General features: G+C 32.1%; 3 protein-coding genes across 3 annotated transcripts in view; 2 read left to right on the forward strand and 1 right to left on the reverse strand.

The window, feature by feature from the left end:
* The window catches only part of HELRODRAFT_102916 (hypothetical protein), a 7,723-nt gene extending 2,753 nt beyond the window's left edge, over positions 1–4,970 (forward strand). The window contains exons 5-10 of the mRNA XM_009028800.1: positions 1,119–1,296; positions 2,132–2,255; positions 2,337–2,467; positions 2,719–2,839; positions 3,924–4,040; positions 4,509–4,970. Coding sequence (XP_009027048.1) covers positions 1,119–1,296; positions 2,132–2,255; positions 2,337–2,467; positions 2,719–2,839; positions 3,924–4,040; positions 4,509–4,552 — 715 coding nt within the window. The 3' untranslated portion in view covers positions 4,553–4,970. The remainder of the gene's footprint in view (positions 1–1,118; positions 1,297–2,131; positions 2,256–2,336; positions 2,468–2,718; positions 2,840–3,923; positions 4,041–4,508) is intronic.
* Positions 4,971–14,148: 9,178 nt separating this feature from the next.
* Positions 14,149–14,370, forward strand: HELRODRAFT_87473 (hypothetical protein; the record flags this gene model as incomplete). Its single annotated transcript, XM_009028717.1, has 1 exon — positions 14,149–14,370. A coding segment is annotated over one exon (222 nt), but the record flags the coding sequence as incomplete, so codon positions are not given.
* Positions 14,371–17,354: 2,984 nt separating this feature from the next.
* HELRODRAFT_193766 (hypothetical protein) lies at positions 17,355–23,731 on the reverse strand. Its single transcript, XM_009028801.1, has 11 exons — positions 23,703–23,731; positions 22,788–22,936; positions 22,422–22,572; positions 21,797–21,965; positions 21,456–21,584; positions 20,515–20,758; positions 20,073–20,171; positions 19,557–19,724; positions 19,313–19,393; positions 18,481–18,524; positions 17,355–18,130 (listed from the first exon to the last, which is right to left on the reverse strand). The coding sequence occupies exons 1-11, from the start codon at positions 23,704–23,706 to the stop codon at positions 17,845–17,847; spliced, it is 1,524 nt and encodes a 507-aa protein (XP_009027049.1). The 5' UTR covers positions 23,707–23,731; the 3' UTR covers positions 17,355–17,844.
* Between the last annotated feature and the right edge of the window lie 54 nt (positions 23,732–23,785).

Here is a 23,785-nt window from a genome sequence, read left to right on the forward strand (position 1 = left end):
ACTGATTAACATTCAAATTAAAATCAGGCCGCTTAGTCTCGTTGATTATGTATATTTTAATTATTCGATCTCAAACTATACAAACACAAACACACACACACACACACACACACACACACACACACACACACACACACATGCATTTATATTTGTTGTTGTATTAATTAATTAATTAAATTACTTAATTAATATGTATTATATATGTATTATATATATTTTATATTTAATTATAACATATTATGCAAAAAGTAAAGTATAATATATAAATATATTATAATGTGTGATATATAATTATAATTATATGTGTATATAATTATAATTATATGTGTATATAATTATATGTGTATAAAATAATGTACATTGAAAATGGTTCCCCGGTTAGTTGAGCATTGATCCCATTGGAATGTTTATCCGTCTCTTTCAATGAGTTAATGGGCCGGCAAGATCCTTTAAAGAATAATAATAATAAAAAAAAAAAAAATACAGCAACATTACAATCGCAACGTACGCTCATTCATACACAGTTCATTGTATAATAACGATTTCAAATTCTAACAAAAATGAAATGCTAATTTTTTTTTCATACTGCTGTTGAATGTATCGTCTCTACAAAAATCTTTAATTTTATCACCAGTTAGATGTATAACAATTGCTTGTGTGAATATTGCAGATTTTGATTAAATGTGTGTTTAATGCTATGGATGTATGTTGTAGGGTGCGGTGTGGTACGGTGTGGTGTGGGGTCTTCTGAAATGGTATGGGTGTGGCATCGTACCGTATTGTATCGTATCACATTGTATGGTAGATTGAAATGTATATTAGATATTTAGATGCGTTGTATTGTAAAATTCTGGCGGATTTTGTTGGTCAATTCAGGTGAATAACAAATGTATCTATTAATACATTGGGTTTGATTGAAAGTTTTTACTTTCTGGGGTGAAACAAAATTTCTTGGTTTGTCATGTTTTGTCTTGCTCGTCATGTCTGGTCCTGAATATTTGAGTCACTGTTTTTACTTTTCTGTGAAGTCATTTCAATTATTATTTTTCATTAATTTATTTCTAAAATTATTTTTATTAAATTAATTTATATCTGTTATCAAATCACTCAACCAACAGCACTTTAAGTTCTTGCATAATGTCCATCTGCACCCTGCTCTATCCTTTCTCTTGGCCCCACACCCTTATCACCGTCCTACCCCCCTCCCTAGCTGACGTCATCGACTCACCAGCCCCGTACATCCTCGGTGTGCTCAGTTGCTTTAAACATCTTCTGGAAGAATATCAGTTGAGTGAGGTGAGTTGTAGCTTCTGTTCTGTTGTTATAGTTATTATTGTTATTGTTGTTGCTGTTGTTGTTGCTGTTGTTGGTGTTGTTGTTGCTGTTGTTGGTGTTGTTATTACAGAACATTTATGGAGCGCTAATTAAATGAAAGTTCGAAGGCGTTCTTGCAAAAAAGTCACAAAAAGTCATTTTGGGGATATGATTCTTTATTGGAATGTTCTTGTCGGGCGCGTTGTTGAATAGTTGCTGCTGCGCGCTTTCTCAATCATCTTTGGCGGATTTCATCGTGGAATATGCTAACAAACAAACAAATTCAAATTTTATTTATTTATTTAATCAAAGCAATAAACAAATTATGGTAATGATTCGGAGACCCAGTGTAAAAGAAAATAAATTCCTGTATGGAAGGCCACCGTATACAAATTGTTCACTCCAATACAATTTTTTAAACAAAATTATACATACATACATACATACATACATACATACATACATACATACATACATACATACATACATACATACATACATACATACATACATACATACATACAAACAAACAAATATACATACAAACATACAAAATAACAGTTGCACATTTTTGCTTTTCAACGATGGTTTTCGTTTTGGTGTACATCACACATTCTGTGTAGTTATCCGTTTGATCGTACCCCATTTTTTGTATTGAATTGAGAGTTCAATTTTTTAATGTTAATCAATCGTGAAAACATCAGCACCACAACACTTCTCCGTAAACACAAACGCGCAACATACGCCACACAAACACATACATAAATATGCCACCTACATACGACACACACAAACACACACACACAAACTCACACAGGTCTTAATAGTAAACTTAGACGAGGGGTACTTCATGAAGTGGATGGGTGACGAGGGCCACATTCTTCCAAAGAAAATACAACGTGCTCTTATGCTGGCACTCTCTGATGTTCATCTGGCCCATGGTAAGTTGGCTGGCACGTTACGTTTCATAAATGAGCACTTAGTTTACTTTACTCTCGATATAATGATTTCAATGAATGCAGACAACACCGGCAAGACGGCCTGCATAACTGATGTGACCATGACGGAGGCCTTCGTCCGAATGTTCGTGGAAATGTGCGGCCACTACTGCGACTTCATCAGATACGACGCGAACAAGAGCAGTTTATTTCAGGTTTGTATTTTATGTTTTTATTTTATATTATATCTGGGGTTGGTCTTTTGTCTGTTTTATTTCATAGTTTTCAACCAGTTTAAGGTCTTACAACTAGATTATCATTCCAGCTTTTGATGGACAAGTGAACACAAATGCTAATATATTTGAAATTTGGGTAAAATTATTGGTTGGCAAAAATTGAAAAACAGCAATTATTTAAACATTTGAAAAAAAATTGTTTTAACTTGTCTAATGGAACTTCAACCCAGAGGGAAGAGTTTGTGAGAGCGGTGTCGTCCAACTCTATTCGTTTGTTTCTCGACTGGTTCAGCCGGACTCCGATGTTCCAAGTTTTCATCACCGACAGACTGAAGGAGAACACCAATCAAGGTCGGTGCACAATGGTCTCGTGTTTATTATTACTCTCAAAAACGTCAACCAAATAATTATCTTTTTTTTTCTTTAACTAATTAAAAGTTTTCTAAATGGTTTTTCTATAAACAATCCATTTACTTTGCCTTTCAAGTTTTTCTCAATTGATTGTAGCATCTGCAAGTTCGTTACCTGAAAATTTTTATGGGCGTGCATGCAAATTGAGTCGTACGTTGAAAGCATTTGATATTTATTACTTTGGCTCTGACTCCTGGTTTGCGGCGTACATACATTCACAACTTCATAAAAACTTCAGCAGCAGGATTGTATGAGTGAACCTTTTCAGAAAATCTTATACAAATTTGTAAACGAAGATCTATTTTTGAGAATAAAAAGTTTTTCGGTATTATAAAAGTTTAATTATTTTCAGCCAAGGGAATTGAAATTCTGAAAGAACTAAATTAATAAAACTACATTAAGTTGCGAAGTGAATGTGTATCTATGCTAAATTAAAATCATAAGGGTTGGTTTTTAACCTGAAACACACAAATTGTATGTACTGTTAATCAAACTGTTGACGGTGCGTGATGATGAAATTAAAAAGTTGTGATTCAAAAACATAATCTTCCGAAAGCAGCGTGATGGATATCCTAATGGTTATGGTCGCCTGGTGTTCTTTCGCACTGATCTGGTTCGATTCGAACACGACAAAAAGACCTCACCTGTCACATGCTTCGTTTGTGATGTGTCGTTTAGCATGTATTCACATACGATGTTTGTGTGTTGCTGCCTCCTCTGCACCTAAAAAGATTGTAATAGATTTTCAATCTCTAACCTAACATCCATGCAGTAGAAGTTTTAAGAGCCATTTTAACAGCCATCTTATTACGATCATGTGTCTTCACAAGTCTCAGTTAAAAATTTAAAATCTGCGTTTCTCGTAAAAACCATTACAAAGCTGGTAGCATTAGTTAAGGTGATTAACAAATGATTGTAACAATCCTTTTGTTGGTAGTTTTTTGTTACTCAGTCACCTTTCAACCATTTTTGCTGAAACGGTTGGCAGATGCTTAAGTAAAACAATTTTAAAATGTTATTTTAGATTTGTTCGACCAGAGGATAAAGGAGTACAGACGGGAGATGGAGTATCTTTCGAACAACAAGGCAGCCAACATGAAGGTCATCAGAGACAAACTTCTCAACTTCTTTAAGAATTATGGCTAGTAAAATTCAATATTTTCATTCTGTACGTTTTTGTTTGTGATGTGTGAAGTAGGGATAGTGACTGAGTTAATGACTGTTCTGCGTTAGTTCGCTGTCGATGCTTTCTAAATGGGTTAAATTTTTTAAGTTTTATGATTATTCCGCTTCATTAGTCATTTTCGTTTGTCGTTATAAAAGTTATTTTTGGTTGTTCTGATTTTTGTTGTTAAATTTGTATTAAACATTTTATAATAATATAGTTTTGAAACATTGAGTTAAACTTTTAAAATTAATAAGTCTGACCAAAGTTATTATGAATGTATTTTGGAATTTTTTCTATGAATAAATTGATTCAAAATGATGCTTTAACTTTTGGATATGGATCGATGTCTGTATGGGATGAAAAAGGCCTTTATGACATGACAATAGAAATGAATGTGATGAAAACATTGATGTGAAGGATAGTATTTAATTCACTTCACAGGTACAAAACTGAAGAAAACAATGAAGAAAAACTCCTATGTTTGATGATGAAGTAAGATGGTGACGATGGGGAAATGTGATTATAGCCAAATTAAAATGGATCACATACGTTATATCAAGACTTCATGCTGCTCATCATGAAATTTGGTGCTTCAAAAGATCTGATTTCAAATAGTGATCAATTTTAAAATTTTATTTATTGAAATTTTATTTATTGATATTTTCAATTTGCAATGGTTATGTTTGTGTTGTAGGCTTACGTTTGCTTTTAATAATGACTCGTTGTTTGTTGGATTTATTTCTTTATTCAATTATTTTATGTACGCATTTATGTGCGTGTGTGGACTCTAACATAAACTGCTTCTCTGTTCATTTTACTTTCAAATGCGGATCTAAAACATTGTCGCCACATAATCTGTATAAATTCAGCTTATATGTGAAACTATTTTTTCTTCTTTTTTTTACTAACCTCAACCATAACTTTCATAAAACTCTAGTAAAGTTAAAGCTAAAGTTAAAGTTTATCATAAGTTTTATAGCTGCCTGATTTAACAATCGTTTGAGTAATTCACTAAAACACCGGCAATTATATATTAAGGAAAGGATTGTTGAATTTTTATTAGCTAGCACCATCCAATAATATTATCCGGTAGTTATTTAGCACCGAAATGAAAGCAACATTTCAGAAATATAAAATTATGAATCAGAAGTTAAAACAAATTAAGAGTCAAACATTAAAATATTGACAAATTTGCGATTTCTTCGCTATTACTCCAGATATCGCCAACATTTCTCGTCACTGATACAGTAAAATATATTGATTGATTGATTGAAAATGTTCTTGAATTGAAACGTTTTGCATTGTTATAATAAGTTTTGATTATACGCACGGTATTTTATCTTGTCCACAAGCATTTTTGGTACTACCTAGATCTATGTGTATCTACCAACAATCTCATCGAGGCATATAACTGAATTCCTTATTTCAATAATTAAGCCCTGCATGTTTTTGATGTACTTCATTTAAAGTTTAATTTAAATATTTTGACGTATGTGTCTAATTATTATTATTTATTCGTTTATTTTTATTTTTATTTATGAATAATTTTATCTTTTTGTTTCTATATATAAGTTTTGCACCTTGTGGCAATCTTTGCGTATGCGAGTTTGATTTTTGAAAAAAAAATGATCACTAACAAATAGGGACTTAATTTCAGTATTAATTTTTTTAAATTTGTCTCTGTCTTACCAAAATTAATTAAAATGTTATTTTTGTGGAAAATTATTGCTGCCAAGCGTTTCTAAAAAAAAACAAAGTATTTACTATTTAATGTGTGTAGCGTTGAAATCTTCGATTGAGATTTAGTATTATTATTATTATAAGTTTACCAAAATGTATATTTACATAAATCATTACACCATTCCATTTTCGTTTCGTATTAAAATCTTCAATACAAAACATTCAATCTGTTATGTACCTACATTTTAACCTTCATCAACAAGCAGCACGTGCCTTAGACCAACTTCTGAATATCGCCCAAATGTAAATAAATGAATGATTCATATTTATATATATGTGGGAATTATACCATGGATATATCCATGAACTATACATGAATGTATAATCAGACAGATCGCGAAGTATTCAAATAAATTTAATTGTAAATATTATTTTTTATGTTGATGAAATCCAATTGTTGATGAAAAATATTTCCTCTCGTGTAAACAATTTTCAAAATTATTTTTCTATTTTTCAGTTATTTTCCGATGAGTATTTATTTCTGTGGTCCTTCGACACATAAGCACTTAATTTTTGTAAATAAAAAAAAGTAAACCACTTAAATAAATTCTTTAAAATAAGTCTTTAAAGTAATTTAGAATTCACATATATTTTTGAAACAAAAACAGTCTTCCACAAAAACTTAAATTATTGACAGCATAAAATAAACTTATAAAAAATAATTGCTGTATTTACAGATAACATTTTAAATGATACCTCTGGTAACTGTAAAAAAAACATATTAATCATAAGAAACGTTGACAAACTAAGACGATCCACATGTTAACTAAATATTATGTAAATCCTCAAACAAATAATACATTATTATTATTATTATTACTATCAATTTTTGCTTATCAATTTTCAAAGCTATCGGCAACATTCCAACAGCCAGCCTGCACTTGGACCCACACATCGCCAACAAAAACATACGACACGTATTAGACTTGATTCAAAACCGAGTGTGCAAACTAACGGAAGAGTAAGGAGTAATCATTCTTATCATCTTCTTCTTCTTCATTATCATAACTTTTCATCATTACTTTACTTTTTACAAAATTATTAAATTCTATTTCATCGCTGATTCTCGTAACCTGGAATGATTAGGGGTCTGCGTTCCGGCCGAGTTTGATTGCAAACTCAAAATTCCGTCAGAATTATCCAGACATTTTGGAATTATAGTAAAAAACTATGATCAAACGCGATTAAATTCGGAATCCGAGGGAAATTTTCAAGGTATTTATGTATTCTTCGTAGTGTTATAATAAATCACTAGCTTGAAAATCTCTATCAAATAATAAATAAATCAGTGACTAGGACCTTGTGTATTGTACTAAATCAAGAATGATGTTTGGGAATGGGGAAAAATGGGAAAAACGACATATACATGCACAAATTTGAAAAAAAATAAATTCAAAGAAAATGTCAGTTATATATGCAACTGAACACGTGTCCGTGTGCGTTAGCAGAGAAAATATCCACTTGCAAGCAATTGAGCTATGAAGAAATTTCACATTATTTAAATATATACATATAAATATGTCTTTGAAATTGAAATTGTTGTTACAAATCTTTTCACATTGATACATTTATCCATCCTTAAAATTATATAAGCATGTATATTGTATATATACAAGGTTGGCAAAGAAGATAACCACGTGCAAAAAACAGAGTTATAAAGATATTTCGTACAAACCATGTATATTGTATATCATGACGTCAAAACACACACACACACACACACACACACACACACACACATACACACACATACTTATGGTAATTAGAAATTCACATAGTATAAAAAGAAATAAAATGTATAAAAATGTTTTTAATTGTTATGATTGTAATTTACTCTTTTGTAAAAGTTTGGTTTTCTGTTTGATTTTATTGTTTTTTAAATTTTTATGGCTAAATGTTTATAAATTTCTTGTAAATTACCTAAAAAAATTTAGTTACACGCATGAGCTAGAACAATTAAAAGAGGAGCTGACAAAGCAGTATCTGTTTGCGGTGATGATGATAGTTTTAGTTATGATACTGATACTATCAGTTGCGATAATGATAATTTTAGTTATCGTAATAAAGAAATATGTGAAAAAATTATGATAGTGAGAGTTGATAATGACAAGGGAATAGAAACAAAGCAGTAATTGCGAATGAATTTGCATGAGCTTATAATTAAACGTCATGAAGTTAGTTAACTGCAAGGATATAAATATTAACTGTTAATTTAATGTTGTTGTTTTATTAACTTTTAGAGCTTTTCGATTTTCATTTTGTTTGGTACATGTTCTTAATATTTACTTTTTGTAAAAATTTTTTTAGGTGTTCGAAAAAATGCAAAATGGAAAAAAAGAAATAGAAGGAAAACGCGTAAATGAGTTAAGCAAAAGGGAAATGGGAGTTTTCGGAAACGTTGTCATGAATGGGAATTCGGGAGGGAATCGGGAATGACAAACAAAAATGGGAGGGAATTGGGAACAAATAAACAATTCAATAATTATGTCACGGTTTTTATACCATTTTTAACCCTTCCATCCCCTCTCTGTCACGCTCAGCTGACCCCCCAAGTTCACGACCTGTAATCTATTGTTAATAGATTATAAAGATAACATCACGACATAAGTACAATGTTTTAAATCAGAATAAAAATGTCTCGTAACGATCAGGTTCATGTTCATGGCTAATTTTACAGTTCGGTCCACACTGTTGCAAGATGTTGCTCCGTTGTAACCAATGAAATGTGTGTATCATTGCCAGCATTGTCTATATTCAATCCTGTACAGAAAGAAATTAGGCGTTTTATTTTCTGTTGCTTAATATTAAAATTGAAAGGTTAACGTCAGAAACATTTTGTTTAATTGTTTATATTGCGTGCACAGATTATCTAAAAAATCTATAACTAAAATGGCAGCAGCATTGTTCTGCCTAAATATCGAACATAACCCGACGTGGAACGTATCGGCGCTTAAGGTGAGCGGGAATTGAAATTTGTTCCCAATTCCCTCCCATTTTTGTTTGTCATTCCCGATTCACTCCCGAATTCACAATTTTGGTAACGTTCCCGAAAAATCACATTTTTCAACTCATTCCGGCGTTGTCCCTCTCGTTCCCCTTTTTTCTCAATTTGCAAATTTTTGAACACCAAAAACAAAATTTTTTTAAAATGCAAACCTTAAGAACGTGGATTTTTTAATAATAATAATGTCATTTATGAGCGCCCTATGCATAGCGTTCATAAATGACATTATTAGTACCAATCAAAATAAAAATCCAAAACTTTTAAAAATAATTAAAGCAACAATAATAAATTACAATTATAACAATTGAAACTATTTTAAACAAATATACATGTTTATGAATATTCATACTATGTGAATTTTTAATGACCACAATGTGTGTGTGTGTGTGTATGTGTGTGTGGAGTGCCGCCGAGCACATGTTTGCGCGTAGGTGTTTGTACATGAAATTTCTTCATAGATCTATTGCTTGCACGTGGTTATCTTCATTGTCAACGCACACATGTGTACGTATGTGAATGTGTATGTCTCGATCACATGTGTACTAGTAAAAACTAGTACTAGTATATATATATATATTTATGTTGGTAATAGACCATAACTTTTACAATATTCTATAAATTCTACCGAATGTTTGGCGTTAATATGTTTGTAGTTCGTTTTTTCGATTTTTCTCAATAAAATTTTTGGTGAACGTTTAGTTTATTAAAATTCAAAATAAACTTATTTTTTGAATTCATGCTGCACTTTGACTTTGTAAACATTAACTTTGGGTGATGTAAAAATGTAAATTAGGTGTCAGGTTTTTTTATTGGCTGGTCGTGTTCTTTGGTCTCCTTTTCTTCATCGATAGCATGGTCGTGTTCTTTGGTCTCCTTTTCTTCATCGATAGCATGGTCGTGTTCTTTGGTCTCCTTTTCTTCATCGATACCATCATATTCTTCTTTGTCATTATTTACAATGCTAATAGTGATTGAGTGTGTTGAGTCCAAATGAGATTTGATTAGCCGTGAAATCCTCGACAGCAACACCAAAGTAATATACCAGAACAGCAACTACACGCACCTTAAAATTGCAGAAGCAGTCCTAATTGACATCGATAAACCAAAAATAAATATACAACAAAAAATGACAACCTCACTCCCAACCCGACGCTTAACCAACAATGAAAACAAAGAAGTAATAAAAACTAGCATTGTAAATGGTTCATTCGGAATCGAAATATGGCCTTATTTGCAGCATGAATTCAAAAAATAAGTTTATTTTTAATTTTAATTTTAATAAACTAAACGTTCACCAAAAACCTTTAGTGAGAAAAATCGAAAAAACGAACTACAAACATATTAACGCCAAACATTCGGTAGAATTTATAGAATATTGTATAAAAATTTATGTATATATATATAAATACATATAAAATAATTATATATATATATATTTATATATACATACAATTTTTTTTATTTTTCCATTGTTTACACGTGGTTATCTTCTTTGTTAAAACACACGTTTAGATTAATTAGATAACTGACATTTTTATCAAAAAAAATAATTTTTCAAATTTGGGCATGTGCATGCTGTTCTTCCCATTTTCCCATTCCAGTCCATCATTACCGATTCCCGAACAGTGATTACCTACTCCCTAAAGTTCCCATTCCCATGCTCACCTCTAATCGGCATTTCGGCAGCAGCATAAAGACAATATGCTTACGTACGCATTAGGTTAACAAATATACATGTTTATGAATATTCATACTATGTGAATTTTTAATGACCTGTCACACACTGTCACACTGGACAAACCCCCTCTCTTTCTCATCCCAACATGACGTAATTATCGAATGGCCACACACACACAAACACAAATATACACACACACACGATAATTATGTACTGTATATTAATGTTTCGACCCCGAAAAACGGGTTTTTTTTACTTCAAAATTAAAAACACCGTTTATAAACAGATTATTGTTACAAATCTTTCACATAGACACATTCATCCATTCATTAATTCAGTCATTCATTTACTTACAAACAGTGCATTAATGCCACGTGCCCTGTTAAATATTTTAAAAATCGATTCGGGAAACTTGGATGAACATGGAATTGTGATTATGAATTTATAAAATTCATTCGAATTTAGGAAATTCATTCGAATTTATAAAATTCACGCATTCATTCATAAATGCATCTATATGTACATACATACATAAATACAAATAGACATGCGCACACAACACAACTAGATTTGTACTTACATACATGAGCTGAGCACCCAAGTGTTAATGTGTGTATGCATGTTTGTGTGTGTGTGTGTTTGTAAATATGTATGTGAGTATGCATGTATGTTTGTGTATGTATGCATGTATGAATGTATGTATGTTCAGTAGCTTTACAGTATGTATGTGCGTGTCTGTGGGTATTTTATTACGAAAAAACTCATACAACAAAACTTGAACTTGAAAAATTAAAAACGCTTCTTTTACAAGAAACAACGAGGAAATCACACAGACAGACAAACACACACGTACATGTAGTAATACCTTTTAGCTAAGCCTGTGCACGTGCACCACAGCTGCTTGGTTCACGTTGCTTTGTGTAGGCCAGCTACGCCAGGCATGAGCTAGAATAAAGAAACGAGGAGCTGACGCAGCAGCATCTGTTTGTAGTAATAATGATATATATGTATATTTATATAAATATAAGTATGCATGTACATATAGTTTCATATATATTTATTTGTGTGCGTGTGTGCGTGCACGTGCGAGTATAAAAGCAGAGCCGTATTTTCGTAGTTATATTGAAAAAAATTTGATGACGTTTCGGCACTGTGGGTATCTTCTTGTTTCATCGTAAGTGATTTTACTGTTTTTAGTGTTAATAAATAGTAATAAGGCTTATTAATATTTTGTAATATTCAGCATTAAATTGTAAAATAGTATTATAATTTACTTTTAATATTTTAATATATATAGATATATATATATATATATGTTACACTTATATACCTATATACCTACAATGAAATTATTCAGTTTTTCGAACACCCTTTTGGCTTGCTTTTTGTAGCTCATATATATTTTGAAAAGTAATTTAATCCTACGTAAGTGTTAAATATATATTTAGGCAGCAATTATGAGTGGTGGAAAACCAATTTTTTGTGTTATTTAAATTTTTTTAATATTTCAAATATTTTATTTGAAAAATAAATCAATTCTACTTAAGTGATCAAAATAAATTTTTAGGCCGCAATTAAAACTTAGTCGATTTTTTATGTTTGTCCTTTTGTGTATTTTTATTTATTGTTCAATAATTTGTGCAATCGTTCATACATACGTTATTGAAATATGCATGCTTTACATAAATATTAAGGTCAGTGCTAAAACTTTTGTTTAGAATCGTTTTAAGATAATAAAAATAACGACATTACTCATCTATTTTTTAACCTCTTTCTTATTGAGAAGAAATTTGGTCAGTAAGTAGTGAAAAAGTGTACTATTTCTAATTAAATTTTATATATAACACTTTTATGTCAATTAGGTGTGTGTACCATACAGTATACCACTTTGCAAAATGTGTAATAGCTTTCTCATTATATATTTTCGTTTTTATTTATTAGAGTTTGAGATTTTACATACCTATACCCATTTTATCAAACAGAAATTTTTATCTTATCGCTCAGAACAAATTTTCTGTTTAAAAAAATAAATTTTAACTTTTGTTTAGAATCGTTTTAAGATAATGAAATAATCTTTTTTAATCTTAAGTAGTAAGTAGGGAAAAAGTGTACTATTTCTGATTTAATTTTATAAAAAAATTAAACTTAACCTGTTATTACCTAATCGCTAATTGTTATACAATAAATTCCAAACACGCATTAAGTTTTGTGATTGTAAAACGTTGGTTTAAAACATTCCCATCTATTCAGATTGTCATATCTACATCATCAGTCGAGACGTATGATTGTCATATCTACATCATCTTGACAAAAAAAGACAACAATGACGTTAACAACAAATTTTATTTTTTAATTGGTGATTAGGGAAATAGCGCGAACGCAGTCTCCCACTATCAGAAATTGGACACCGATTTACCCACTTTTGGGGTAATCGCAGAGTCAATCCAACCTCAGTGTAATGGTTGAATCTCGTCCGCGGAGAACCGCCTTGATCACGGTATCTCCAGTGCCATTTGTACAGTATAACTTTCCGTTGTTGTATTTGTCGTTATAAGCCGAAGAATGTTTGCTGATAATGGTGTGTATTTTATATTAACATCTACAAACTTTTTAAAACAATGCCCTCTTTGTTAAAATAATTTTTTCATTCAGATATCATTTTATGTTGCAAAAACTTGATAAATGTTGCAAAAACTTGATAAATGTTGCAAATACTTTGCAAGCTAAAAACGGTCCTATGCGAACAAATAGTAAGTTATTTCAGATACACTAGTGCTACCGAATAAATTTATGAAAAAATTTAATTATTTTAATATAGCACTCCCCCAAATCTGCAACAAAAATTTAAGATTTGATAAACTTATCTATTCTCTTGCTTTTTTATTCGTTCTGGGATTGAGGGGTTCCGTGGTTTAACGGTTAGCACTTTGGACTCTGAATCCAGCGATCCGAGTTCAAATCTCGGCGGAACCTAATTATTTTTTACATTTTTTTATTTCATTTTAATTTTAAACGACCGCCTTTGTTATGCATTTGATTTTTAGTAATACAATTTAATCTTGTTATGAAAAATTTTCTTCTACTCAGCCATTTCAAAGGAAGATATTTATGATCTCCATGACCGGACTAACTGATGTTAATGTTATATGACTGTCAGGGGTCTATAGTTTGGGAGATGTCGATTCTGCTCCTAATCCTGTCACATGTTTCTACTTATTTTGTTATCACATTCTATTGATACTTAAATGATTTAGCAAGTGTGATTTTGGTGTCTCATTTGATCTTGCCAATCTGAAAGACTTATTCGAAAAACTGAATTTTTTAGTTAGACACCATTCAGATCTGACTGAAGAAAATGGAGGAACAAATTAAAGAAGGTTGTAAAAGTTTTTAGAGTATTCATTTAAAATTAAAATTTAAAAAAATTATTTATTACCATTAATATTATTTTATAAAAAGGAACAAGGCTTGGTTATTTTTATATAATTTGATCATCGCACTCAATTTTAATTGATGAATTTGCTGATGATTGAAAAGTTTATTCACGTAATATATTATTTTATTCGTCTTATTTATTTATTTTTTTTTATTTTGATGTTCAACAAAAGATATACATTGTTATTATTGTACAATTATCGGAGGTGAATCAATTTAAAAATGATCTCAATATTAAAGTTGCCTCGGAGAACCATTCAAAATATGATTGCTTTGTCATGGTGCTGATGAGCCATGGTGGGCAAGATTTTATCTATGGAGTTGACGACAAGATCTATCTCGAAGACCCTCTATTGCCCTTAAGCGAAAATAAATGCAAAACTTTGATTGGCAAGTCAAAACTTTTCTTCATCCAGGTTTGGTTTGTTTTAAACTTTACTAATTGACATTCAACATGTCACATTCATTTTTTTAGGTTCCTGAATTTGTTGTTTGATATTCGTTCTTATAAGACTTACTAAATTTATCTCTTTAAAACACATTTGCTTCATAAATTTTGTACCCCTGCATAAATTATATAACGGAACTCTTTTTTATTTTACGGTATTTTACGTTGTAATAGAGAAATTGTTACAACGTACTTGTTCTTGTTGCGAAGTTGAATTAATAATAAAAGTTAAAGAACGAACCCTTACAGGTGGCCTTTAATAAAAAGAAACAAATCCCTACCTTCATCTCCATGCTCACCAAACGTCTTTATTTCTGTTAGAGCTGAAGAAGGACGTGTGATAACTGGCAATAACTTCATATGCTATTCAGATTAAATTTTTCATCTCTTTCTTAAAATATGGGGAATGACATGGAGCTAGCCCGGATGATCTGAAGAAGTTGCTCAAACGCTGGCTACAAATTTTGCATACAAATTGAAAGCAATGGTGATGCAGAGGATGTAAGTATGTTGATGATACCGCATTTGTGTGATGACACTGACAACGATCAACTGATGATGATGGCGATGATGATGAAAATAAAGAAGATGATGGTGATGATGAGGACAATGATGATGATAATGATGACGATGGTGATGATGAATGATTTAATGATGATGATAATGAGGACAATGATAATGATGACAGGAAAAGTAATGATAATGATGATTAGGATGAGGTGTGGTGAAGTGGGGTTAGTCTGTTCTATAGTGAATGGTTTTTAATGGAAGGAAAGTTATTGCAGCGTTGACATGTAGTTTGGAGTAATGGAATTCTGAATGTTTTTAATTTTAGTGTTAGCGATGCTGCTCGTACTGATAATGCAATCTTAGCTGATTGGCTTTGCTTAAAAATATTATTTATTATTTTAAGTGTAATTTCAACAGTTTGCAATACGTTCACATATTAGTCTCTAATGACAAATTAAAAATTATTCATTTTTCCATTACATGCAGGTTGAGATCAGTGTCTGTCTCCTGGCTGGGCTCGTCCTCGTTGTCGTTGTTCTCTACGCCAGAGTGTATGCCGAGGTGGCTACTTATAAATTTTAGTTATAATGTTGATGATGCTGTTGATGAATAGGACGATGTTTCACTCACCCGCTCATTCCTTCATCCCACCTACCCACTCACTTGTTCAACTGACAGGTAGTCCTATGTGGGAAGCGTAGCTTTGTGCTCTCAAAATTTTCGACCAAAAGTTCTGACTCAGGCAAAATAATGACATCATCGTCGTCATTTCAAAAACAACAACAACAACAACTTCGAATGAACGTGGACAATCCTGACAAGCCATCCAATGAAGTAGTTTGTAGCAACGACAGCAAAAGAGTTTTCAACATAAAAGAATTCATAGGACTTCCAAAACGACAAAAAAATTTCTCGACTGGACAGCAGGTTCAGTTTCAACTGATGAAACATCTACCTCAGCGCCTCAGATAAATGCAAAACTTTGATTGGCAGATAATAATCACATTGCATTTGATTTTTAATTAACATGTATGTCGAAATTAAAAATTTGTTAACAATTAAAAAATTGGGTGATTTTCTTATGAATGCTAAATTTAAATACGATTGGAGAATGATTGCTCTTTATAGATTTTGGATGATGGTATAATGTTTGTTTTTACATGATTTTCTTTAAGAGAGAACGATATATATGATTAGTTGGAATTGGAATTTTTATGAAGAGATGTTTGCATACATTTATATAAAATATAGGTATTTGAAATAATAATAAAAATTATACACTTGCATTTTGGTTTATATTTTTATTTTTGTTTGATCTTTATGTATGAACAGAACATATTAACGGACATTGTTTATGTGTTCAAATTTTATAGTTAATTTTGTTTTTTGTTGCGGGCATAGGGACATTTTGTCTTTGCCCATGTTATTTTTTCATAATAATAATATTAATAAATTCCGAAAACAAATCTGAAACAAGAAATAGATCGGATAATCTTACAGAACGTTGAAAGAATTGGCATCGTTGAAGAAACCAAATGCGACGACGTTTCAATAAAAAACATGACAAGACCACATCTTTAGATCAAAGTGAACATGTATGGTCGAAAATAAAAATTCCGAAAACAAGTCTGTAACAAGTGAAAGAAATGTGACAGCTTTTTATTAATTTTTGGTTCTGACATTGGAAGAAAGTATGATTTATTTTAAAATTCTTTCAAAATGTTTGATGATCTGCAGAACAAGTGAAATTTTCACTAGAAATTTGAAAAAATTGGCACCATTTAAGACATTTAAAACGCGACCGGAATGAGTCGTGTCTGATGCAAATACAAGCCCAGTGAAGAAGGAAATCATTTTGACATTTCGACGAGGTAATCAAACATTCGAGAAGCCGATCTGCTCTAGCTAGTTAGAAAAATAATTGAACGCCATCGTTATCAGCTGCTAAAAAATCAAAATTGAAGATATGGAACAAAAAGAGGATAGACAAATTCTTCCAAGAACCCTATGCATCCCAGATCAGGTTGTCTCTCACTTTGTGTTGGGTAATGAAAGCTTCACAATAAGAAGTTACGAATGTATCGAGGATGGAGTTAGATGGAATTGGTCCATCTTTGGACGTGAAATTAAGAAGGCACAAGATAGCTGGAAGTGGCATTTAATTTTTTTTCTGATTTGAATATTACAATTTTATTTTTTTATTCGAGAAATTTTTAAACAAAATTATATCATAACTGAGTGCTTTGTTCTGTTTTTCGTATTGTTTTTAATCGTTTTTTCCTATTTTTTATTTACGACGTAATTGTAAAAAATAAAATATCTCTTTAATTTTCTTCATACACGCACATACATATTAACATACAAATATGTATACGCAACGGTAACTGCATACAAAACTAAGTAATCCGTGTGAGTGTACTTTTGATATATCGTCTTTCAAAATCATGAAATTTAGCACACCAACAACATCGTCTTTCAAAATCACAACGTCATTCGTCACATCTTGTAACCATCCGAGTTTGTCAGTTTGAATTTTTGGAAAAATAATAGACCACTAACAAATGGAGACTTAATTTTAGTATTGATTTCTTGTCTCCTTCCTACCAAAATTTGATTAAAATGTTTCACGAGCGAAATATTTGCTGTGTGTATGGTTAAAATCTTCGACCGAGATTTGATACTTTTAGCATTTAAAGTTCACCAAAATGTGTGTTCAAACAGATCCTTACCCATCATTCCAATTTCGTTTCGTATTAAAATCTTCAACACCTACATCGTAACCTTCATCAAGCAATAATTTAGAATTCACGTATATTTTTAAACATAAACAATTAATATTCCACAAAAAAGTAAACTTATAATGAAAAATATTGAAGAGAGTTAATGCACCAGCATTTAACAAACCATCCAACCAAGGTAATAAAAATCTGCAAATTATATGCTATGATGCGTAAAAGCGAATTCAAGAGAAGCCGCCGAGAGTGGATGACGTCAATTTTTGCAGCAACCTCATCTGGCCACACCTCACATACGATGAGTACAACTTTGTTCTTAAGTGGTGTTTCATGTTTGTAGGAACATTTGTACATTCTAGCTGCGTACAACCGCCATCTGGTGACGTTGAAGAATGTTCAGCCTGTTGTGTTGGTTGAAAGTTGTTCTTCTCCATCTCCTCCTCCAACTTCTTCATCAATTCTTCTTCCTCCTCCAAACTTCTTCCGTACTTCCCAAGTTGTCTTGTGGCCAGCCTGTAAAGGGTAGTATTGCATTCAGACATGAGTTCAAGTTTTGTAATAACTAATTTCAAATAATAAGCGGTCAGTCCGGTTTTTAATGAAACTGTGTGAATCGCGTGCATTTCAATTTAAGAAGAGGCCAACAAAGCACATTAAGAGAAAATTCAATTTATTAAATACTGGAAAGATATTTGTCAAACGAGTTACCAGCGTGGTCATAAAATGTGAATCACTCAAGCTAGCTAAACCAGGGAATGCAAAGCTGAGAAAACCACTCATCCAGAACGAATCATCAGGTTTTATAAAAATCATTTAAACGAAAAGATAAAATGAAATAAAGTGATGCAGAAAAATGACGGAACTTGTTGAGTAGCATCTTGTAGGAATCAGGCAACTTCGACATGTTCTCTTCGTTGTTAAATTAAGTTTAATTAAAAATTTAATGAGCTTACCTTTCAACTAATTAATTACTATTAAATATAATTATCAGCTGTGTAGGACGCACTTAACGTTATTATGTTATAGACACCATTTTAGATGATACCTCTCATAACTGTGAAAAAAACATCTTAGTCGTAAGAAACGTTAACAACTAAGACAGTTGCACAAGTCCTCAATCTAATAATACGTTATAGTTATCAATTTTCAATCATTAAACTAATACTCAAAGGTACCAGCAGCATTCATGCAGCCAGCACACTTGAATACGCGTGAATCCGCGCACACACACGACACACGCGCGAGCGCACACACAAACAAACACAGCAGATGGAGATTTCTTTACAGTCGAATCCAGTAACTACAACTGCGAGGCCAGGCATCTTACCTGCTGCACCACCTCACCACCCAGGCATATGGCACATATTAGATTTGATTCAATGCCGATTGTGCCACCGACTAACCAAAGAGTAAGGAGTAATCATCCTCATCGTCTTCCTCTTCATCATCATCGTAACTTGTCATCATTTTACTTTTTACAAAATCATTAAACTCTTTTTCATTGCTGATTCTCATTACCTGTGATGATGTGATAATGCTAAAGAAAATTTGGTCAATCAATCAACCGATCAATCAATTAACTAACCAACCATTCATTCAACAAACCAACCAATCGATCAAATCGATCAATCAGTCTGTCAGTCAGTCAATCAACCTGTCCCCCAATCTCAACCAACCAACCAACCATACACTCACTTTCATAATAGAGTTCATCATCTTCTCAGTCAGCACTCCATCATGACTAAGCACTAAACAACCATCATCTGCTATGTAACCCTGTTTAGTGCATGAATGACTGAGTGATGACGACGACGATGATGACAATAAACCCACGCCAAAAAAAATAAAAAAATAAATGAACAGAAATAGAAATGATGATGTGAGTAAATCATGAGCAGTAAGCAAGTGAATGCATGACGAATGTCTCGTTCATACTGACTAGCTTAGTCAGGTAACTCCACTTTTTATCAATGAATGGTGCATTTTGATTGGCTACCGGTAAGTTGGTTGATTGGTGACGTTGTTGTTGTTGTTGTTGTTGTTGTGTTGGCTGATCTGTGTTCATTTGAAGAAATGTTTCCCGTAGATCATTCAATGGAATGTCCACCTAATGAAGAAGTTAAAAAAAAAATTTTAAATGCATCTGCATGGGAAATAGAAGCATTTCAAGCAACACAGTTTAGTGCTCAATGGAAATTATTTCAAAATAAGATTAACCTAGTTTTGGCAAGATTTGAAATGAACTCTTTAAATAAAAATGTAAACACCATATTTATAATTAACCATTAAGAAAAAATATACATAAATATATCACAAAGACAGACACACGCATACACAAGCATACAGAAAAAGAGAGAGAGAGAGACGCACGCACACACACAGACAGACACGTACAAACGTGAATATATATGAAATATATGATATAGAATGAATTAGTAGCAACAAATAGACCAACAGTATCATACAGAGCAAGTGTGGGATGTTCAGCGTAGCCATACATATGCAAGAGCTGTTCATTTGATAGTTCACCGTATGTGTTGAAGATCTCTTCGTTCTAATATGGTTTGGTGTATGCGTGTGTGTGTGTTTGTGCGTGTGTGTGAGTGAATGTGGGTAGATGTGGAGATTTGATAAGTTTAGTTCAATTTATTAAAAAGTTAGGATCATTATGGAGATAAAACTGTGATTTTCATTTATTGAGATGCTGCTGGTTTATAAATGATGTTTTGTGCATTTTGATTTTATAACTAAACACTACTATATGAAATTTTGTTTTTATGGCCCTAGATTTTTTAATACGACTAACCACCTTTGTTTAATTGACTATCACGCTTACAAAGCACCTTCAATAAACCTCCTTACAAGCAAAAGACATCAATCTAAATTGAATGACAAACTTTTTTGATATTTCTTTTGGCAAGCATTTCCAAGCACTGAGGTCTGAACCTGATGAATGCATTGTTTTCACTGGCGTGATTCAAGATGTCTGCCAGTGGTACCATCATTGGTGGGTGGACATCATCCTCATCATCATCATCGTCGTCGTCATCATCTTTGCCTGGTTTCTTCGGTTCAGTGAAGCTGTACGCCATGACAAAAGAGACCATCTTCTTGAAGTGATGCAAGGTGATGTTGTCTGCGCTGTGCGATGAAATGTGTGGTGGGGTTAAGGAAGGCGGGAAAAGTCCAGAAGATACAAAATAAGGTAAAAAAATATTGAGGCTGGTACAATTTGTAAGCAGTGCAATGTGGGGCGTTCAATGTTCAACTGCACAACCAATATAAATTCATCTTTTCAATTCAATTTTCATGTACAGTAGGTAGTTGGCAGAACAAGTTTGTACGAGAGCTGTATGGACTGTTATTCTCATGACGTAAACATTAATTAACTCGTTCAACACTCGTTCATAAAAATGAAATTTATTTTTTAACATCAAAAACCCAGGCTGCCATAAACATGCATTCCCAACCGGACATTTAGAACCAAGCTTGAACACGTACAACGTACATTACTTAGTATCCTTATTATTGTTATCTTTGCTATATTTTTATCTTTAGATAGAAGATCGCAGCAAAGAAATATTGAATCTATGTTAAACATCTGGAATATATATATATATAGGTCCTGCGTAGTCGGGTTTCTAGGCAGGTTCCCAGCAGAGAAAACGAAGTCGTAAATGTGATTTATATAGTTACATGGATTAGTGTTACTGTTGGCATTCAAATAAATGTTCAACAACATTCATGAATATGTATACAAACAGTACATAAATATTATGTAAGTACATATGTTGAAATACACATACAAAATTAGAATAAAAAAAAATCAAACACCAACTTGAACAATTGAGGATGCTTCTTAACAAAGGGCACAACAATGTGTTCGAATTCAAATGTTAATGACTTCAGATCGCGATCCAACAGCCCCAGCAAATTCGTTCCTTTCAATTCTTCATTCAATTCCTCTCTGCAACAAACGTGAATGCAATTGATAAGGAGAAGAAAATGTAGTCACATCATGTAACACGGCATTCGATGCCATCTATGTAGGTCATTTATGTTTATCAGTCTATTTTAAATAATAGTGATCACAACAATAATAAACAACAACATGAATAATAAAAATGAGCCAGCAACCAAAAATCGAACCGGCAACCAGCAAGCACCTCAGTAACTTACTTGGACCACATCATTGGAAGGTGGAGGTCATCAAAATCAGGCACCATGTTGAAGTAAGGCTGCCACCTACCACCAAAGCCACAAGCAGCAGCTTCCATCTTATCATACTCATGCAACAGACACAGGAGAAGAGGTACCCAGCTACTGCCACTGTCCAGTTCCTCACCAGCTTGTTTGTTCATATCATCATATTTGTTCGCAATCAATTAAAATTTTAAATAAAATCATGTGACCAATCAGTTTTTTAAATTATACCATCCAAAATTTTTTTACTAAAAACAGTTCACAAATTTTCAGGTCAGCGAATACGAGGCTTTATATTATTTTTTTAGCCAAATCACATTCAGTAGGTGGAAAACATATTTAGTAGAAAACATCTAACGAAGCTAAAGTACAATAAAATAATTTTTTTTTTAAATTCTACAAAAATGAAATCGGTACATGAAGATAAGTATCTAAAAGTGACAATGTGAGGAGCTGAAAGGAAGTATCAATAAAAAATATAATTGAGAATGAAACAAAAAATTAATAAATTCATTTTCCTGAAAAATATTTTAAAGCAAATATCTTGACCCTTAATAAAATCATCGGTAATCTCATCAACATCACTGTCGCAAAAACCTACCTGCTTCAATCGCCACCTTCAATTCATCAGAGACAGTGCAGGGATGTAAGAGAACACTCCTGGGAACAGTGAAAAGCACATCTCCCTCCGTGATGTCCTTGTCAGCTACCAGGCCCCAACCTGAAGCCACATTTCTCTTGCTGACAGATACCTGGACAGTGACAACCAAAAAGAAAACAAATTAACTTTCGTTGATGATGTTTTGTTGCATACATTCTATCACGTACAAATTTAATTCCATTTTAAATTTTAATTAATACTGAATATCAACACTAACTAATTGTTTAATAAAACTTTTATTAAAACTTTTAAAGAAATAAATTTTATTCAAAATATTGAAAAATCTCAATAGAAACCCCATCTAACATTGAAGAGCAAGAAACCTTCCTGCCGCATCCAATCCTGGAATGCAACCAGCTTTTCATCATCTGGTAACAGCTTCATTTTTTTCCTAACAACATTTTCATTGTCATCTTCATCGTTGTGAGTGTGCTTAGCCATTTGTAACTCTGTTTGTTAGCATAAACAGTGAATGAAATTGTCTGTATATGTTTTACAATTAACTGTTACATTAAAAATTAAATATATTATATGATAAAAAAGAACTAAATAAAAATGAGGGATGTATAATATAAAGTTGTTTTTGTTTCACGACAGTTAAATTTTCCTGTGTTAATGTATGATTTTTTACTGTATGTGCTCCGGTGTTTCTAAATGACATTAATCAGGATCATTAATCATTAGAATAAATATTAGATTAGAGATTAGCATTATATATTTATGATTTTTATATGTTTTGAAAAAAGTTTAATTAATCATGTTACTTTGTAAAATGTAACTTCAATTCTAAGAATTAAATTGTATTATTGACTTTATTGAATTATTGACTTGACTATACTTGACTTTTTAATTTTTGGTTTGACCCTCAAAATTTAATTGCTTGCTTACCACTTCTTAAAACTTAAATAGATGCTGTCTGTTATCACCCATTGAATAACTAACCCTAACGCTAACATAACGTCCTAACTCATACCTACAACCATCACCCACCAAAAAAGAGTGGGTCCATTTGTGGACTATTTGTGGTCCATCGTTTGATGGACCACACCACACCAAACCAAACCAAACCATGTGATTATTAATTTAAATTCTGATTTACATAATTGATTTTGAAAAATTTAATGCGAAGACCAAAAAATGCATCTCCACATTGAAATAGCGTGGAAAGAAATAAACTAGGTGCTAACCAGCACCGGCACTAACCAAATTCAAGCTGACGCCTCATCCATTAGGACTTCATTATCAACTATACGAAGTTTAAAAGTAAAAATAATGTACCTACATGGAAAAGATATGAGCAAGAC

Source organism: Helobdella robusta (assembly GCF_000326865.2).
Source record: "Helobdella robusta unplaced genomic scaffold HELROscaffold_58, whole genome shotgun sequence".
Taxonomy (NCBI): Eukaryota; Metazoa; Annelida; class Clitellata; order Rhynchobdellida; family Glossiphoniidae; genus Helobdella; species Helobdella robusta.

Bases quoted from the DNA above. Each gene is read 5' to 3' on its own strand.
- HELRODRAFT_193766 (XM_009028801.1), bottom strand. The intron at 22,573-22,787 runs GTTAGATGGGGT...GTCACTGTCCAG, and splicing joins AAGGTTTCTTGCTCTTCAAT to GTATCTGTCAGCAAGAGAAA. The intron at 19,394-19,556 runs GTCAGTATGAAC...TGCACTAAACAG, and splicing joins GGAGTTACCTGACTAAGCTA to GGTTACATAGCAGATGATGG.